At 51.5% G+C, this 19,275-nt stretch overlaps 1 protein-coding gene across 1 annotated transcript in view; it reads right to left on the reverse strand.

The window, feature by feature from the left end:
- Nucleotides 1-16,805, reverse strand: part of Plekhd1 (pleckstrin homology and coiled-coil domain containing D1) — a 29,410-nt gene extending 12,605 nt beyond the window's left edge. The window contains exons 1-6 of the mRNA XM_050158648.1: nucleotides 14,953-16,805; nucleotides 4,919-5,012; nucleotides 4,483-4,572; nucleotides 4,220-4,296; nucleotides 3,392-3,483; nucleotides 2,420-2,472 (exon numbers count right to left, since the gene is read on the reverse strand). Coding sequence (XP_050014605.1) covers nucleotides 2,420-2,472; nucleotides 3,392-3,483; nucleotides 4,220-4,296; nucleotides 4,483-4,572; nucleotides 4,919-5,012; nucleotides 14,953-15,353 — 807 coding nt within the window. The 5' untranslated portion in view covers nucleotides 15,354-16,805. The remainder of the gene's footprint in view (nucleotides 1-2,419; nucleotides 2,473-3,391; nucleotides 3,484-4,219; nucleotides 4,297-4,482; nucleotides 4,573-4,918; nucleotides 5,013-14,952) is intronic.
- Between the last annotated feature and the right edge of the window lie 2,470 nt (nucleotides 16,806-19,275).

A 19,275-nucleotide genomic window follows, 5' to 3' on the forward strand; every position in this document is an offset into this window, starting at 1 on the left:
CTTTGCCAATTTTGGATCTAGGAGGGGAAGGTACTTGGGACAAGTAGACCTACCCTATAGGTGAGCTACCTAAGGAAGAAAAACATTCAGGCACAGGGGCTCAGTGTGACCAGACCAGGAGCAGAATGTGGGCTCTGTTTCTGGCCTAGAGCACATCACCGACAGGGAGCTTGACCCTCGTGTGGTTCTCTTCCTGCTGCCCGCTCCAAGCATCCCCCACCATACCAACATCTGGGCTTGCACCTTACTCATATTCTGTAGCTGCCAGCGTCCCACTTCAGTGTGGCATTCGGGAGGCCTGTGTGCCCTGGGTCTCTGCTGCCCTAATTTCCAAGCTAAGACCTAAATAATGTGTCTAAATTTTCCTCGGGCCAATTTCTGCCCCAGATTCAACCTCTGTTGGCTAAGTCTCCTCGCCCCATCGGGGGCGGTGTCTCCCACTCCATCCCATGCTGGGTCTCCCAAGTCACCTGTCCTTAAAGTTTCTGACAGTATACCAAAGTCTCCCTTTAAATGCACAGGATACTATGGAGAAAAAGACCAAACTCTAACGGAATCTAGATGAGAGTGTGCAAACCTTAGGGTTCAAACTCACTATGGTGAGACCAACTCAGGGTCCTACTCCCTTATTTGCTCTTCCTAGGCACTGGGCACACATGTGGTGCACTGACATGCATGCAGGCAAAACACCCACACACATAAAATACTTTTGGGGGGGGGTTGAGACAGGGTTTCTCTGTGAAACGGTCCTGGCTGTCCTGGAATTCGCTTTGTAGACCAGGCTGACCTAGAACTCACAGAGATCCACCTGCCTCTGCCTCCTTAGTGCTGGGATTAAAGGTGTGTGCCACCATTGCCCGGCCATAAAATACTTTTTAAAGACACTTAATCCCATTTTCTACTCCAAATTAAAACCTTAAACCTTGTTTTTCTTTTATTTGTAATCAACAAAAGGACTCTAAAGTCTATTTGGAAGGCTTAAATGGGCACAGGAGGTGAAATTTTGGGAGAAAAAATGGAAGTGGAGTCCTAGTGGCTTGAAATGAAGCCATAATGTAAAGCTGCCAGAATCAAGTTGGCTTGGCCTTGATTCGTTCCATGGTTGCCATACTTTCCTCTTAAACTGGGTGCTGTGGCAGGACCTGAGGGTTTGAGACTTGTATTTCTGACTTCAGGACGTGTTTGAGAGTCCCATGAGGGGGGACGGGTGAGAAAGGAGCGGAACTCCTGAGCTGAGTCAGTCAGGCACTGAGCTACAGCTGATGGCCTCAGCCCTGTGGCTGACCTGGAAGAGGACAGTGAAAAGGGACAAGGCTGAAGGCAGGGGATTGGGTCAGTCTCTGCCGTGAAGGCTCCTGTGAGCACCACTCTGCCAGGCCAGGCCTCATCCATGCAGGAGTGGCCCATAATTGATAATAACATGAGCATCCCACAAGCTGAGAAAAACAGCTGGTCACTGAGCACGCACTGCACGCACAGTGTGCCAAATGCTTTCAGTATAACATCGTGTTTCATCTTTACAACATCCCTGAAAGGATGGATTTCATTGTTTTCCTCGGGTTTTTGGATGAGAATATTGACATTCAGAGAGGTTAAGTAACTTGTCAGGGACCATCAAGTTGGAAGGACTAAGACCACATACAACCCCAGGAAGCTGACTCCAGGGCCCTCGGCTTACTTACCAAGTGCCCTGCCCTTCAGGTGTGGGGACGGAACAAATGGTCAAATGATTGAGACAAGAGTCCCCTTGGCCTTCAGGCTGCTTTAAATCTGTGTGAGCCTCCACAAGGCTGTACTGCTGGTGCCAATAGGATGAAGGGATCTCGGATGTTCTCAGACCCCATCACTCTTATGTACCAGAAGCCCCCACCCCAAAACCGAGGCCATTACATCCTCCTATGGATACCAGTAAAGCTGCCTATGAAGTATTCAGGCGGCTTTGTCTCTAAGACCTGCTCACTCATTCTTTTCCAGAGGGCTCATGGGAGAAATGTTGCTTCCCACCAAGATGCTGCAGCAAGATGAAGACACTGTCCTCTGGTGGCCTCGCTGCTCCATCCCATCTCTGAGGTCCCTCAGGCAAGTCTCTGGATGCCTAGTGCCCCCCACCACTAGTACCATCCCCTAATGTGGTGGTTCTCAACCTTCCTAATGCTGAGACCCTTAATTACAGTTCCTCACATTGTGGGGCCCCCCAACTATATCATTATTTTTGTTGCTATTTCAAAACTGTAAGTTTGCTAATGTTATGAACCAAACTGTAAATATCCATGTTTACGGATGGTCTTCGGTGACCCCCGTGAAAGAGTCATTTGACGCCCCTGCCCAAGGGGTTGTGGCTCACTGGGTGAGAACTACTGCCCTAATGGCAGCCATGAGGGGGAGCTGAGTCTTCCTGCGCAGTCACACTGCTGCTTACCTCCCTCTGCTCCCTCTGAAGGCACAGTTCTTCCGTCTCCTCCATCAGCTTGTCTGCCAAGGCAAACACACACTCACTGAAAACAGCAGGGGTCCCGAAGGCAGGGGCCTTAGGTGGCCTCTGTCACCTAAGCCATCTCCCAGGGAAGGGGTCTGCCCTCCTAGTTCAGAGGTGGGGTCCTGCTCTGCTGAGCGGAAGCTGTCCCACTGGCCCGAGCTGCCTTTCGGGTCATCTTCCCTGTGCTGTGCACGCATAGATCCACAGAGGACTTGACCGCGGAGGCTCGGGTGGGTTTTCAAAGCCTGTGGTCTCTGCGGTTTTCTATTGCTGGCACTAATGCCTGGTTAGTCAGAGAGGACACATTCCAGGTAAGGGACAGGTACTTAGAGCAGGCAGTGAGGAGCCGGGGCCCTGGATGTCTCAGCCGGCTCCCAGGAAGAGGATCAACCCAGGCTCATCCATCTCCCCATGTCATTGAGGGTGTCATTGAGCAGACAGAGCATGGGGGCTGGATCCCTGCAGCTAGGCTTAAAGTGACTTTGGTTAGCGATGAAGAGGATAGGCACAGGACTTGAGACTCAGGCAGGATAATATTTTTTCCACTTTTAGGTCCTTCAGCCGAAGGCCTGACACGTTCACACACCCAAGGATTTTCCCTTTAAACTGCTCTCCACCCCATGTCTAACACGAGGGACCATTTTGGTCTCTTCTCTAAGGAGGAGGAAATTGAGGTTTATAGTGACTGGGTGACCTACAGATCCACACAACAGAAAGGCAAGTGACGGGGCTGGGTCTAAAGCCGAGTTCCTGGTCACGAGTCTCTCCTGCCTCTAGCTTCCTGGTCAAAACATTTATCGCACCAAAATGTACTCTAGGTGTCAAGCTCCCTGCCATGCCCCAGAGAGATCTCCCGTACCACTCTTCTCTGTCTGTCACCCAGGTTCCCAATTCCAGCTCACCCCGGTAACCAACCTAAATATTCCTGCTTCTCCTTAGCCAGCTGTAGCCCCTGTGCCTCCAGGCTTTTGATCATAGCTTCTCCTAACTGGGCATTTTTCCAGGTCCTGGGGAGGGAAGGCAGATGGGAGAGAGGAGAGGAGAGGAGAGATACAAACAGTTAAACCAGAAGGAAGGCCCGCGGAGAAGGCGATGGTACATTTTTCGTATTAGCCTCTCTTCTGCCCTGCAGAATCCCGGCTCAGTCTGGCACCCAGAGCTCTGGGCACGCCACCAGCATTGATCAGTTACAGTAACTGGAGGCTGAGGTTGCAAAATGGGCCACAAGGACAGAGCCAAGAGCGCTCACAGAGGAGGGAAGGGACTGTTTCTCTCGTAACCTTCTACGCCACTGCATGTCCACCGCTTGATTCAAAGCTGGGTACTCGGTGTTATTGTTTGGGTTAGGAGATGAACTGGCTTGAACGGGCACGGGCTGTGTTGGTCACGTGGGTTCTGTGATTTGTAAACACCATCTCTGGTCCTTGCTAGGGTCAATGACAGGTCTGGGCAGGCAAGGTGGACATACTGGAGTGTTGAGTATGAGGAGCAATGATTGATTAACGCCTGAGAATTGGAGGCTAGTGGTGTCCACATCTGCCACCTGACAGTGCAGATGCCTACCCGAACTCACCACTTAGGGCACCCTCACAGACCATCTACAGTTCTTCCCATACACCTTAGTCAGCTCCCACAGCCCTGTCTCGGGACCCAGCAAAGAGGCAGGTGGGTAGGACCAGCCTCGCCCATCCGCTCTTATCCTGGCCCCTGAGAGACCCTGCTGGCAGACACTCAGACACTTACACCTTCCCAGACTCCTGCAGCATCTCGAGCCATTGCGTCTGCTCAAACTCAGACTCAGCAGCCAACAAGACATTTCCCTGCAGGGAAGAGGAGCCAGAGTAAGAGGTAGCCACTCCCAAGGAGAGGGAGGTGATCTCTTCTCTTCTCCCGCCCCCCAACAGGCCTGGGCCCTGACAGCCCTCTCATACAGGGCTGTTTCCAGGGGATCAAGACAAAGCTGCTTTGTCCTGTGGACCCTGGGCTAGGAGAAGGTCCCCACTCACATGGAAGTCCTGGTGTGAGATCTTCATGGCATAGGGCATGCTGGGCTCTTCTCTGGCCTCCACTAGGCAGCCGCCCAGTGGGATGACACCCTGAGGAAGAAGCAGAGCAGGCAGCTCCCACCCGACCCAGCTCACATCACTTAAGAGTCCCAGAAGGTCTTGGAGAAAGCCGAAGGCTTTGCTAAGGACCGCAGACGGGACCACATCCCAGGGTTATGATACCAAGGCTAGAACTGACTCCCAGAAGGAAGAGAGCTAGGGCTGTCTCTGTGACTCAGGAAGTGTGTGTGTGTGTGTGTGATGGGGGACCCAGTGAGCCCTGAGAGGATTTGTCTTCCACATTCTACCCAAATCACACAACAGATAGTTTCCTAGCATCCCCAAGTGTCCCCAGTGGGCCCTCCCTCGCTGTGGCCCTGGAAAGGAGCCTCCTTACCTTAGGGTGTATATTGAAGTATTTATTGGTTTCGAAGCTCTTTCTTTCACTCTCAGAGTAGTAAAGCAGGAAGCTTTCTTTGATGATAAAAAACCTAGAGGGAGGCATGAGAAAATGGTGAGATCTTGTGGGTCAAGAACACCCTTAGGGGCCCTGGATTCACATGGATAGGAGCCTGCGGGGACCCTAGTTCACACTGCACATGGCTCAGAGGGGCCTCAGATGACCTTCTGGATAGGCGGTGAAGGAGGGAGGCTCGTGGCTGGCTTCCAGGGATGCCCCTTCAGCTCAGGAGAAACCTGTTGTCCTTCTCCTCAGGTCCCTTTACCCTCTGAACTACCCAGTACTCCAGTCACGTGGGAGTGCCTGTCTAGGTGTGGATGGAGGATGAGACACATGGTTCTAAATGGGTGTTTTGGTGTAATCAAATGGAATCGGTATTCAACTGCTAATGTCTGCAGCCCTGATACCCCAAGGTGATCCTTGCATTCTCTTTTGTTTCTGACTGCTCACATCCTCTTTCTGGGACTCAAGTTTAACTTGGAATCAAAGTGGCCATGGTACTTTCTGGGTACCAGGGAAGCAAATCCTCCATGCCAACAGGTACATTCTTTGACCTGTCTTGGGGACCCTTACAGAACTATCAGTGGAAGCTTTAGGAAACCAAGTGTGCTCCAGGGGGAGCCCCAGTTAGGTCACAAAGCTCCTGAGGCTTAAAGACGCCAGAGTTCTCCTTCCTCCAGGGACAGTGCTCCGATGTGACCTGAAACGGATCTGGAGGGATCCTGAGTTGTGAGGCATGCACCTGTGCATGCATATGTGTGTGTGTGCGCATGCGTGTGTGTGTGCATGCGTGTGTGTGCATGCGTGTGTGTGTGTGTGCACTCCTGGGTGTATACACAGGGGAAAGGTCAGAGCAGCAACACAGTGGAACCTGCTAGGACAGACTCACAGTGGTCAACGGTGTAATTCTCTTAGCTGCTTAGCATTCAGTGACATGACACTGGAGACAATATAGGCCACAGCAGGAGTATTTGTACTATGAAAACCAAATGCTGCAGAATCACCCCAGGAGCCTGTTATTAAACCGTTCCCTTCTGGTGAGGAGCTTGAGAAGATGCTGGTGGCATCAAGAAGTCAGAGGACCCCTTCAGGTTCCACCATCCCCATGATCTTTCTTGTGACCACAGTGGCTTTGGGGCAGAGTGGAGGGGCAACCTGAATGGCTGCAGCAGCCCCTTTCCCAAGGGAACTTAAGCTCAACTTCATACTTTGTTGTGAGTTCATAATTTTGTTCTCTCACTCCCTTTTGAGATGGAGGTCTTGCTATGTTGCTCAGGATGGTCCTGAAATCATAGACTTGAGCAATCCCCCCATCTGCTGAGACTGCGGAGCAGTCTGACTTCAGCCCATGTCTGTGTTGTGCCAACCATCCAGTAGCCATAGAACAAATGCATTCCTGGCAGACACTGTGTTTGGGTTCCTGCACTTGGCACCAAGAACTCACTGGCACACCTGAGTGCTTCTTTATCCAGAGGGGGCCACTGGGTTCCTGGAGGGTAGGACCATGCCATATCCGTCCCATGGGAAAAACAGATGTCCTCCGATGGTTCCAAAAGAAAGTTAGAGTACGTAAGAGCTTAGACCTCCCATTTTCCAGCTTGGGGATGGGGAGTTTGGATAAAGACACTCAGCTCCCTGACCCTCAGTCTCTATAGAAGAGAAGTGAGGACACCTGCATTATGGGATGGAAGTGGGGACTGAATGAGACCGGAGTCATAACCTAGCCCATGTGTGAAGGACCCAAGGTGGGACGGAATGATGCATGGCCCGGCGAGGTCCCCTGCAGGAAATGCAGGCAAGCAGAATAGAGTTGCCTCCCCACTCCCACAATAGTGCAACACGAACCCCTTTCTATGTTGACTCCCTATCTGCAGAGGGATTCTGTATCTGCACACAGGATTTTTAGGCGGTATCTATGGTTCAGCAAACTAATAATTAGTCAGGACCACGATCTAATGGAACTGTGGCTTTATAAAAGAGGAACCTGGACTGGAGGTGTAGATAATGGTCGTTAGTTAATGGTCGTTTGTCTAGCATTCTCCAGTACCACGTAAACTAGCATTGTAGTACACACCGCTAACCTCAAACATTCAGGAAGTAGAAACAAGAGAATAAGAAGCTTGAAGTCAGCCTCCACTATGTAGTGAGTTCAAAGCCAGCCTTGGCCACATGAAGCTCACTAGTGGCACATGCCCCTAATCCCAGCATGTGAGTCTGAGGTCAGCCTGAACTACACAGAGAGCCCCTAAGTCAAGAAGAATCAGAGAAGGTAATTTCTGAAGAGAAGGCAGATACCTCGGACACAGGGCCCACAGGTATCAAGGTCCAGGGCTGAGCTGTACTTGGTTTTAAAAGGAACCAAAAGGCTGAAGCAGAGGAAGCAAGACTACAATCCCTGTATCTAGACTACCGAGGGCCTGGGGCTGCTGTGACAGCAATAATGGCAGCATTTACATTCACTAAGCCCTTACCGCCCCAACCTACCCGACTCCACAGTTACCCTCCCAGACAGGTGCCCTGTGCTTCCTATGTGCAGACACGGAGCAGAGAGCTGGCACAAGGACCTGAAACTCCCTGGTAGAGATTGGCTTCCTCTCAGAGTAAAATGACCGTGGGGGGGGGGCGGCTCAGCAGGAGTGACACGACCTGACTTACACTGTAAAAGGCTTGCCCTGGCTACTGCATGGGAAACAGGTTGCCCTGGCATAAACAGGGGATCTGCTAAAAAGCTATGGCCACACATCACTGTGTGTATGTAGAGTGGGTCGAGGCATGTAGAGTTCCCAGAGTCTTCCGGATACACAGGGCGTCCCCAGAGGTTACCCCCTTCCTAAAGCAAGCACAGAAAGGCAGAGGAGAACACTCCAGGCAGCCTCTGCTCCACGGCGGCCACACTTCAGCAGGCCGAGAGTCAACATGAACTGCCACATGAGCCATACCCAGCACAGACCTAGAGGCCGAGGGCCAGCTCCTACCCACCGTGGCTCATCTGACAAGACCCACAGGATCTTTGCTTGTCAAAGAGCCGTGGTGGTGGCCGCTTTGGTTGATGTCTTTTGGCTTCCTCTCAGCAGCTGAGACCCTTGCAAGTCTAGAAAGGCGTTCCTCTTCTCATACCTTTCTTCAAAGTCGCCCTGTTCTAGACACCCTTGTTCAGGAGGCAAGGCTGGAGCAGCCCATTTGGGGCCCTGCAGAGCTGGACAGCCAGTGTAAGGGCTGGTCACAGCCAATATGTAATTTCTACGTATTAGCTTCTGTGAGACTCAGAGAGCCTGCCTCTCGGACCAATGCTGGAGGTGAGGGCTTTTACTCCCGGTTCACAGGTGAGGAAAGAAGGGCTTAGATGTGAGGTAACGCACAAAGCCCTACGACTGCAGACGAAGGATCGGAGCCCAGGACCATCAGGCCCTCTTCCCACCCCCTATATGGCTCATGGAGCTGCCGTCCTGGCTCAGGACACACACCCAGAAGAGAGACATAGGAAAACAAACTGCAGTAGGCAAGGTGGGAGTCCATCAGATACCAGCAGTGGTGGGCAAGGATCTAGTCTTCTAGGCCTCAGGTCCCGTGAGGAGCTTGAGAATGATAATTAAAGGCTATTATTTCTCCTGCCTGGGAAGGAGGGAAATGAGCCTCATCACACAGAGGCTTAGCTCATAGCAAACACACGAGAAAAGTTCATTAGTACTCTGATTACTGCGATTCCTTATCCTTAAGCTCAGCGTCTGTGCAGCCACTCTGCCCCCCTTCCCATTCGGGCTCACACAGCAGCTACCGAAGAGAACATGGCTGCAGTCCAACTGGCTGGCTTCTTGCTTTCCAAACACATGCCACAGCCATGTCCTCCTCCTGTCTGAAGCCTCCCCACCTCCAGGGCCAACATCTGTCCTTGGAGAAGCTTTACTGTCAGCTTTTGCTTTTAGCTCTCCTGGGTTACAGGAAGCCTGGAGTGTGTGCACAGGAAAGGTTTCATGTCAGTCCTGGCTGCCTCCTCTCTCTAGAGGGTTTATTACCACTACTATCATTATTATTTTATTATTGTGTCTCAGATGGTCAGGCTGGTCTCAGAATCACCGTATAGCTGATGCTGACCTCGAACCTCTGATCTTTCTGCCTCCACTCCTGAGCACTGTGGTTATTTATAGGCGTGAGTCGCTATGCATGGTTTATGGAGCGCTGAGAACGGAGCCCAGGGTTTCATGCGCGCTACACAAGCAATCTACCAAACGAGCCAGGCCCTCAGCCCCTACCCTGCTATTTCCTCCAGATGGAAGAATTTAGAAGTCAGCAAGGCATGCCCTTCGCTGCACATACTGTATTGAAATTATCTTATTTAATGTCTCTACGTGATGGGTGGGATTTTTGTTTCCTAGTACACTGGTGAGGAAACTGAACCACAGTGAGACCGAGCCGCTGGTGAGTGGTAAACTCGGAGCTCTGTTGCCAAAGCTCAAGTTCTCAGCTGCCTGTGCCCTGTGCTGCCAGTACTGCCCACCACCACTACTTGCTGTTGGCTCCCTTGAGCCGATCACTGTGGAACGGCTGCAGTGCCCACTTGGCTCAGGTCAGAGGCCTGTTATGGTGCCACTTGCCCCACCTAAGCAGGTACCGTGCTGGGCCCTGACAGCTCAATGAATCCCTGCCCCGAAGGAGCTTAAGAGTTGAGTGCAGGAGAGAGCATGCGGAAAGAAAGAATTTTAAAACGGCTCATGTATATCAAGCTCCTTCTTGGCACCAGGCCCTGTTTGATCAACCACAGGTTGTGTAATAATTCATTCACTGCTTATTCAAGGTCGGTGATGAAACTGGAATGCAGAGCAATTGAGGAATATGCCCCAGATCACACAATGGGTGAACGGGGAAGCTAATAGTATTGAGCGCTAGACTACATGGTGACACCGTTAGGCCATGGGAATTCACAGCTGCGCAGAGTGCCAGATGCCGTGACCCTGCGGAGCACCGGGGCGCATTGGCGTGACGTTATAACACAGCAGGGTGCGTGGCAAAGTTACACGGCACCTGGAGAATACACGGAGATTACAAAGGACCAGGACACGGAGCAACAAGGGAGATCGGTGTGAAAAGCAGAAGCATGGCCTCCCAGGGCATGAATGGCTTAGGGTTTGACTGAGGTCTGAGCGAAGGTCATAACGGATGAGGGTTTTGAAGAAGAAATGTCTTAAGAAGTTGGAGGAGGGGCTGGAGAGATGGCTCAGAGGTTAAGAGCACTGACTGCTCTTCCAGAGGTCCTGAGTTCAATTTCCAGCAACCACATGGTGGCTCACAGCCATCTATAATGAGATCTGGTGCTCTCTTCTGGCATGCAAGCATACATGGAAGGAATGTTGTGTACATAATAAATAAATAAATCTTTAAAAAAAAGAAATTGGAGGAGCTAGGAGAGGAAGCGACGTTCTCTAGACATAGAAGGGCATCTGTGGAGAACAGTGGCTCAAGGTTACAAAACATGTCTGCTGTTATACGCAGATTGGTGAGGGGTGGGGGGCAGAGGGTGGGTCTGTAAACAGGGGCTGAGAGCGGGCAGCCCTCACACCCTGCACAGATAGCAAACAAGTCCTGGGAGGTCAATTTGTGGTTTTAGGATTAAGAGAGGTGGCCTTGAGGAGGTCACATCTGGGCAAAGGGGTGAAGCAGTTATTAGAAGGTAAAAATCAACAGAACACACTGAATAGTCAGACAGGAGCAGGATGACCTAAGTCCCATGACACCACGATCAGGATGTTAGTCTGAGTGACAGGATGACACACAGGTGTCATCTAACATGATGGATTTTCCGAACATGGCTTCCCTTCCCTCTACCCTGTGCTCTGAGTCTAAGGGCCCCGCCAGAGCTCAGTGGTTAATGCTGGTCTCCTGAGAGACCCAGTGGAGGCAGAGAAAAATGTTCAGAGCACACATGCCATGTATATCAGACAGGCCTTGTTAAAGAAGGACCAGCCTGGGGCTGGAGAGATGGCTCAGTGGTTAGGGCTACTGGCTACTTTTCCAGAGGACCTGACCTGGGTTCAGTGCTCAGCACCTACATGTCAGCTCACAACCATCTGTAACTCCAGTTCCAGAAGATCCAATTCCCTCTGTAGCACAGCATACACAAGATGTACAGATATACATGCAGGCAGAACACACACACACACACACGATACAAGTAAGTAAAATCTTAAGAAGAAGAGGAAGAAGAAATAGAAACAGCAGCAGCAGTCAGGCTGGTGTCCTGAGCTCCCTGAGCTTTGTTTTGGGGATGTAGACCGCATGAGAGAAACCTGAAGTTGGGGACATCACGTAGGACAGAAAGGAGGTGTGATAGTGAGTACAGAGGAGGGAGGGTCTCAGTAGCATGCATGAGTCTGGGTCAAGAAAGTGGCATTGCCTGTACGTTGTATACATACATACAAGCAAGCATGCACAAACAGATGTAAATTTTTAAAAAATGATAAAACCTAAAGTCAAGACACAAAAACTGGAAGAAAAGTGTCAAATAAAATAGGCTTCAGAAAACAGAGCAAAGAGCCCGTCTGAAGGCGCTTGCCCTTAGTGATGTCCCTCAGCTTCCATATTGGCACACTTTCCCTTGGGAGCAGAGCAAACTCTGCTCCCAAGACCATGTGATTAGCGGTAGGAGGCAGTGGAGAAGGCTGGGCTGCAGGTGGGGAGGCTGAGGAACCAGCCCAGTTCCACCTAGAGTATACACCACCCGACAGCAGGACATCTGAGTTCAACACCTCCTGGGGATTATAAGATACAGGACTTAGACTTCTGTGGGAGTTTTCGTCTTGGAGCCAAGGTTATCTCGCTCCCAAGAGGGCAGCAGGAACCTACCCAAGGTCTGGTTTCCCAGCAAAAAGAGGGCGAGCCAAGTTCTGGAGGCACTATGGTGGTCTGTGGAGGCCGAAAACTGCAGGTCCATTTCCACCTTGTCTGCTGGTCAGAGAGTTTGGAGATTGACAAGCATAGTTGTATGTCCTAATGCAGGAGGTGACTGATTCTTTTGAAATTGAGATAGCTCAATACCATCCTGACGGGTGGTCAGGATGTGTATGGTCAGGATATGTATGCAAATGAATTTCTGCTCCTTCTGTTGTAACTATGAGGTCACCTAGGGAAGGGTGGTCTTCAGCGGCTGTGACTTAGAGACCTTAGCTACCTAGAGGACAGAATGCTAATGATTGGATGTCTCAGAGTGATAAGGCCATTAGCTGTGTGAGTTATCCTATGTATCATGTTAATAAAGTCTTTTGTTACCTTCTCCCCTGGTTTACATTGGGTATAAAAGCTGTGGAAAAATAAACGCGGGTGAATTTCAGGATTTCAGTCACTGGAATGCCCTCCTGGTACTTTCTATGTTTTCTGTCTTATTATTTTTATGCGTCTTCATATTCTTTATTTATATTTCCTCAATTTTCACGCCCCTACCCTGGTAAGAAGTCGGACCGGTCCTCCACAGTGGTCTCAGAAGGGCATCCCATGAACCTCTTGCTGACCCTGACTGAAGCCAAGACCGTCCCCTCCTCCTGTTCACAGCACCTAGGTCTCTGCATCTGCATTTCTGCTACCCCCAGGGGAAGGAGGGAACTGTGGTCATGTCCTCTAGACCCCTCTCAAACCCCTCCTTTCTTTGTTATTGAACTCTTCGATTCCCTTCTTCTCTCTGTCCAGAGGAAAGTAAACTAACGGGGAAGGCATCTTCCCATTGCAGTGTGGGCAAGGTGGGGATAGAGGTGGGGGGACACTGGATGCTCCCCCTAAGACAGAGCCTGAGGAGGAGAGGTTTTACAGAAATCAGCCAGCCACAGCCAGTTCCGTCCTGCCTAATGGTTGGTTATTTATGCAGCCCCGGGCCTTTCCAGGCTCTTCTCCTCGGCTGCCCACTCGGGCATCGATCTCCCTAATGGCAAGTCTCTGCAGTGGTGGGTGTTGGCTGCCCTGTCCCGAGCCTTCCTGTGGCCACTAATTAGCTGAGGTCCAGAGACTGCACTTCACAGATGGAAAACTGGAGCCTGGAGGCCCTGCCAGGAAGCAGGAGAAGGCTGGCTGCGCTGGGCATAGGGCCTGATTCTAGACTCTGACTTTCTGACGGCTGTTGCTGACTCAAGGGGAAATCATGTGTGTTGGGGTGGAAGATGGGGAGGTATTCTCCCAGAGGTGGGAACACAAAGGTCTAGAGCTGGCAGGTAAGATGCTGTTTTCTGAGCCGCAGAGCAGGGAGAGTCTTTGCATGGTGACAGCTCCGGAGCGAGGAAGGTGAGGGGTTGGCAGTGTCTTTCAAAGGGTACAGAGCTTGGCTTGGCACTGGGACCTATTGTTTTGACTTAGACTGGCTTGTTTTGGGTAACTGTAGGGACAGCAGATGGAGTTTATCAGGGCCCCAACCCAAGTGCCCCAGCGTCTACAACCATGACTTTAGCTAAGAGGTTTTCTGACACTTATCAGCCCCAAATCAACTGTGTATGCAGTAGCCAGGTCCCCCATACTTGCAGGGGAAAGAGGACCAGGAGACCCAGCTAAGGGATCCCAGGCACCTACCACATCGTGGAAGCCACCAGGTGAAAATGCCTGGCGGGAAAAGTCTTAAACAAGGACAAAAGTCAGGCCTGTTGGAGAGAGAAGACCGCCTGAGGTAGCTCAGGACATTCTGCACAATTGCTACCCCACCCCCCACCAGTGCTCAAGCTCACAGGACTCACACAAGTGCTGAGGCAGAGACTGGATGCTCCTGGCCCTCGGTGGCTGCAGTTCCAACGGTGCAGCCCTGGGAATCTCTCATAACCTTCACCCTGCTCCAAGCCTTCACTTAAAGTATCAGAGAGAAACAACTTGGGAGGGACTGGGGGGCGGGCTGGATCCCATTAAATCCCCAAGAGAAATCAGCCAGAAGTAATAAAAGGGTATGAAACGTCTCCGCAAAATGTGAAAGCCCATCCACACCTCCATTTGTTCTGAGGTCTTACAGGAATAGTAAATTATTCATCAAAAATCGAACATCTGCACTAACCACCACTACCACCACAAGCACATGACCTGTGGTCCTGAAAACATCCGAGGCACTCAGACTCCTGGTGTGGGATGGAGAAAGGGCTGTGGTCCCAGGAACAGTCCCGCCTTCCAGGGAGGGGCTGGGACAACATCTTGAGTTTTCTAGACACCAGCAGTAAATCTCAGTTAGCTTGTGGATGAAAGCGATGCAGAAAACGGTCCATTGCCCTTGCAGCCAGCTTTGGGAGGTTCCTGCACGTTCAGGTCTGGTTCTCCTTCTCCCAATACCTGTCAGGGCCATTTGTACGTAGAAAGTCGTGTTTATCTAGGGCCTTCATTTGGAGTTGCTGAGAACGGGGCCAAGGTTGCTCTGTGTCTCCACAATACCACTCCAAACATCAGGAGTGGACAGGACCAATCTACCGTCTCTCCCACTCCAACTTCAGGGGTGTGTGTGTGTGTGTGTGTGTGTGTGTGTGTGTCAAGGCACAGTTGGAGGGGTTGTGGTTACAGGTTTGTGGTTCACTCTGCTGAGTGTTACAGAACGGCGAGTGATCTGCTGAACAGAGAGTGGCACCCGTCTCCCAGCCCACTTTAAGCCTCAACAAAGGGATGGAATTGGCTGTGGAGGTCTCTGCAGAATCTCTGGTTGTTGATGGGAAGTCTCCTTCTGCCAGTCTCGCCCAACTAACCTCAGTCTCTCTAGCCCACATGCAGCCTCGCCACTTGGGACCCGGGACTCAGTTCATTCCTCAGGGAATTCCCGGCCACTATAGGCCCGTGATTTCATTCTAACTTCGGCGGCCAATTAAAGTCGCATCTTGGGGGACAGCACAGGGAGAAACTAGCTGGGCGGGCCAAGGTCACAGAGGAAGGCTGAGGCAGGGCGGTGACTAGAGGAGTGGGAGGGGTCCTGAGGCCCCGGGGCTCCCTCCCAAGGCCGGGAGGGGAGGTCTCCCGGGACCGGGGCACTCACTTACCGCCGGGACCACTTGGCCGACGATCTCCCGAACGGCCGCTTCCACAGAACCCCGTAGAGCTGCACTTTGGTGCTGATGTCCAGCGCGTCCGCGTCGGCCTGCTCCAGGGACGGCGATGGCGACACAGAGTTAGACTTGGACGTGAACATCCTGTCTCGGAGGCGCTGCCCCGGCCGTGCCCACCCCTTTCCTGGGACTGGAAGGAACAGGGAGGACAGCGAGAAGCAGTGGGCGCGACGAGCAAAGGCAGCTCGGGACGCCGTCGGGGCTCGTCCCAGCGAGCGGAGCCGGACGCCGAGGGGCGCGGGAACCGCAGCCAGCGCCGGGGACGAAGCTCGGGAGCGCCGCCGGCTGGGAGGGAACTCCGCCGGGAGGGCAGCTCCGCCGCAGGCTCGGAGCATCCACTCTCCCCCACCCACCCCCTCCCGCGCAGGCAGCCTCAATTCTGGTGGCCTGGATTGGCTGGGAGTGGCAGGTGAGCCGGCCGCAGGCCAGCGGCGAGCGCCAATGAGGGCAGGCGCCAGCTGCAGAGCCCAGCTCAGAGAGTCCTCAGGGTCCCGGCCAGTCGCTCGGCCGGGGATTTGGCCATTGCACCTCCCCACCCCCACCCAGGCGCCCAGCACTCTCCCAGTTCCTTTTAATCTGTGGCCCCTACATCAAAACACCGGCTGGCTAGGTGTGCTTGGTGAAGAGCAGGGTCATTCCGCAGGCACCTGCTCGCCTCTGGGCGTGGGCGTGGTGTTAGGGAACTGGACTTGTGATTCCCACTCAGGCTTTCAATGACTCTGCAAACCTCTGGACCGTGTTTTTCTCACCTTTAAAACAGAGACGCTTGCTTGGGGCAGGCCGGTGTCCAGCTAAGACTTTTTGGTAAGTGCCCAAGGACCCGCCTCGTAGAAAAGGTTCCAGCAAGGTTCAGGACCCTTCCCTGTCCCCACAGGTGGGTTTCACTTTGCACTACCGCGCGACCGTCTGTCTGGACCAGATCGAATTTCTTTTCCTGGCACTTGGCAGTCTGTGCTGGCATTTGACACTCGGCGTCAATCTCAAACTGTCAAGGCAGCTTGTGTTCGTGATTTATCTGTGCTTCTCCCGTGCTCCACAGGGCTAGGTGCTCTGTCCCCTTCCGCTCTCAGTGAGGGCATTTGTTGACCGCGTCACTCTGGCCCGGCCTTTGGCCTCCTTCTCTGTAGGTGGAAAGGCACTCCAAAAGTGAAGAAAAGGGTTTGTTTGCATACTGGAGCCGCACCCCTCCCTCTCCCCCTTCGAGTCTTTTCCAGGTTAAGAACCCACCAGCCCTCAGAGGCAGTCATAATTCACCGAAGCCCTTAGTGAAATAAAGAAGTGGAACTGCATCAGAGTTAACAAATAAATGGGTAATCTGAGAGCCAAATCAGTTTGCGCAGACTTGATGAATTTGTCCTGAGCAAGCAACATTGAGGTAGTTAGTATACCATATCTCCAGGGCTCATTTGATGAATGCGAACCCCATGTAACCACTACCCAAAGCAAGAGACAGACCTCTCCAGCCCTAGCACCCTTTCCAGTCAACCCACAATCTTGCCTCACTTTTCACCATTTGCTTAATTGCCTTAAAATATTTGTCCTGAATGCCTTAAAAAAGGCCTCCTTCAAAGACCTCACTGTCACCTTCTCTTGTTTTCTTATCTACCCAGCTTTTCTTCTTTACAGTCTATAAAACTGTTTTTATCTTCCCGAGAATCAAGCCTGGGGCCTTGTGAATGCTCAGCACCTGTCCAACCATTGAATTGCATTGTCCCTTGCAAGCGCTAGGTCCCTTGCAGGTGCTCAGGCCCTTGCAGGTGCTCAGGCCCTTGCAGGTGCTCGTTTATAATCCTGATCCTGGATACTTTACTACTTTAGGAGGCCTGCTCTTCTTAAACACAACAAACCAAACACACACATACACACACACACACACACACACACACACACACAATGGAAACTTGCACCAAGAGCCTTTGGTACTGTGTTCCCTGGAGCACAGCAGGACCTTGAGTTGCAGGTGGTAAACACAGGAAGCAGGGGCACACTGGCACGTGCTTTTCCAGGGAAGCAGGTGGCAAAGGCACCTGACTTGCGTCCAGAGGTTTCTATGGCTTCTGGGCTGCCTTGCTGAGGCAGCGGTAGCAAGGGTGTCCACTGCAGTGGGAGTCACTTGGAGTCAGAATCCTGGCAGCACCGGACAGCAGCAGCTAATGCTCTGTGGCATGAGCAGGGTTCTAGAAACTTCCCCTCAAGCCTGGCTCTCTGGCCTTCCTGATAGCCTTTTAGCAAACTCATTCTCTCTCCTGAATCAGGTCAGTGGCAGCCCTGGCCTTGTGGTAAAGGCCAGTGATGAACTTGTGTGCTATGGCACGGGTAGAGCCACTCGTGAGAAATTTTTCAAGGGGAGGGGCTGAAAAAGCCCCGGGGGCTCCTGGGAAATGTTCTGTGATGGAAGATATGGAGCCTAGGTCCAGTCTTGCCCATTTCATCTGCGTGCAGGCTATCTGGACAGCCTTCAACTAACAGTTAAGGTTGGGTAGAAAAACTGTAAGAGGCAAGCAATGAGATACTTCAGCGGTTCTCTTCCCCTTGTCAGACAGCCCGGATGCCCCAGGTCAGGCATGGGCAAAGCTTTTCTGTTCCCACTGTGTTCTCTGCCCAGTTGACGGGCATCTTAGTGCACAGAGTCCTGGAGAAGACAAACAAGCCAGGGCAGAGGACGAGTAGGTGGGGGGTGCCCAAGCATTCTTTTCTTTATTCCTCTCTTCCTTTCTTTCCTAGAGATAGGATCTTGCTATGTAGCCCAGTGTAATAGGAGACTGTTGTTTCCTGACAGCTCAGACCCGAATAACCATATAGAAACCATATTAATTACAACACTGTTTGACTGACGTCTCAGGCGTATTTCTAGCTAGCTCTTACATCTTAAATTAACCCATTTCTATTATTTTATATTTTACCACAAGGCTCGTGGTTTATTACTCCTTGCTTCTTGAGCAGTTTACATGGCATCTGCCTTCTTTGGCAGCTACATGGAGTCTCTCTGACTCCACCTACTCTCTCTCTATATATCTCTGTTTGGATTTCCCACTTGGCTTTACTCTGCTAAGCTATTGGCCAAAACAGCTTTAGTCATCAAACAATAAAGCAACACATATACAGAAGGATATCCCACATCGGCCCAGCTGGTCTCAAATTTGTTATCCTCCTGCCTCCACTTCTGGAGTGCTTGGCCAGCATGACCCAGTCTTAGCATTCAAATGAGATTAGGGTGGAAACTCAGGCTAAAGGTTGCCCCCAGCCTCCTGGTTAGGTGTGGCTCTGCTGTTCTCAGTGTACCGTTTCCAGTTCACCTAATTTAGCTAACTGTGGCAAGAGGCTAAGGACAACACTTTAATCTTCATTGCCCCATGAGAAAAATCAAGATGAAAAAGGTTTATCTAACTTTTAATTCAAGTCTGGTGAGTCATATGTCCCCAGGAATTTATGCACTTCTAGATCTTCCATCTTTTTGGAACACAGGTTTTCAAAAATATTCCCTAATAAGCCATTTGTATCTGTTGGAACGGCACCACGCCCCACCCCCATGCCTTTCATCTCTCTTTTCTCAGACAATGTCTCACTGTGCAACCCTGACTGGCCTGGAAGTCACTGTGAAGACCAGGATGACCTTGAATTTACAGATATCCTCCTGCCTCTGTCTTTAGAGTACTGGGGTTAAAGGTGTGTGCCACCATTCCTTGCTCTAATCTTCCTAATATTGATCTTCTCTCTTTTTCTGATGATGAGTTTTGCTAGGCTTCCTTAGCCTTATTCCCCAGGGTGTGCTATCCGCCTGTTCACAGCCCCATGACACAGGACAATCAGATGTGATGGGAGTCAAGTACAGCAGAACTTAGTTTATTACTGTGTCAGCTTATATAGGTTAAGTGACATCGTGTGATGTAGGGGTAACTTCAGCCAATGAGAGACAGCCAAGCCCTCCCTCTGGCTGGAGGGATATTTTGCTGTCTCATCCTTGGTAGCTTTGAGACTCCCTCAAACACAAGCCAGGCTTTTCTCTGTCCTACAGGGCCTCACCCTGAGATAATTTTAGCTCAACAGAGTTTGGCTAAAAGCTGTCAATCTTGTTTGTCTTTCCAAAGAGCAAACTCTAGGTGTGGGGAGGTGGCCCCGTGGTTAAGGGCATTTGTTGCTCTCTTGTAGAGGACAAGGGTTCAATCCCCAGCACCACATGGTGGCTCACAACCACCGGTAACTCCAGTTCCAGGGGATCCGGTGCCCTCTTGTGACCTTTGTGGGCACCAGGCACAC

The sequence above is a fragment of the Alexandromys fortis genome, unplaced genomic scaffold (assembly GCF_014885135.2).
Source record: "Alexandromys fortis isolate MF-2015 unplaced genomic scaffold, M_Fortis_MF-2015_v1.1 scaffold_99, whole genome shotgun sequence".
NCBI classification, from domain to species: domain Eukaryota; kingdom Metazoa; phylum Chordata; class Mammalia; order Rodentia; family Cricetidae; genus Alexandromys; species Alexandromys fortis.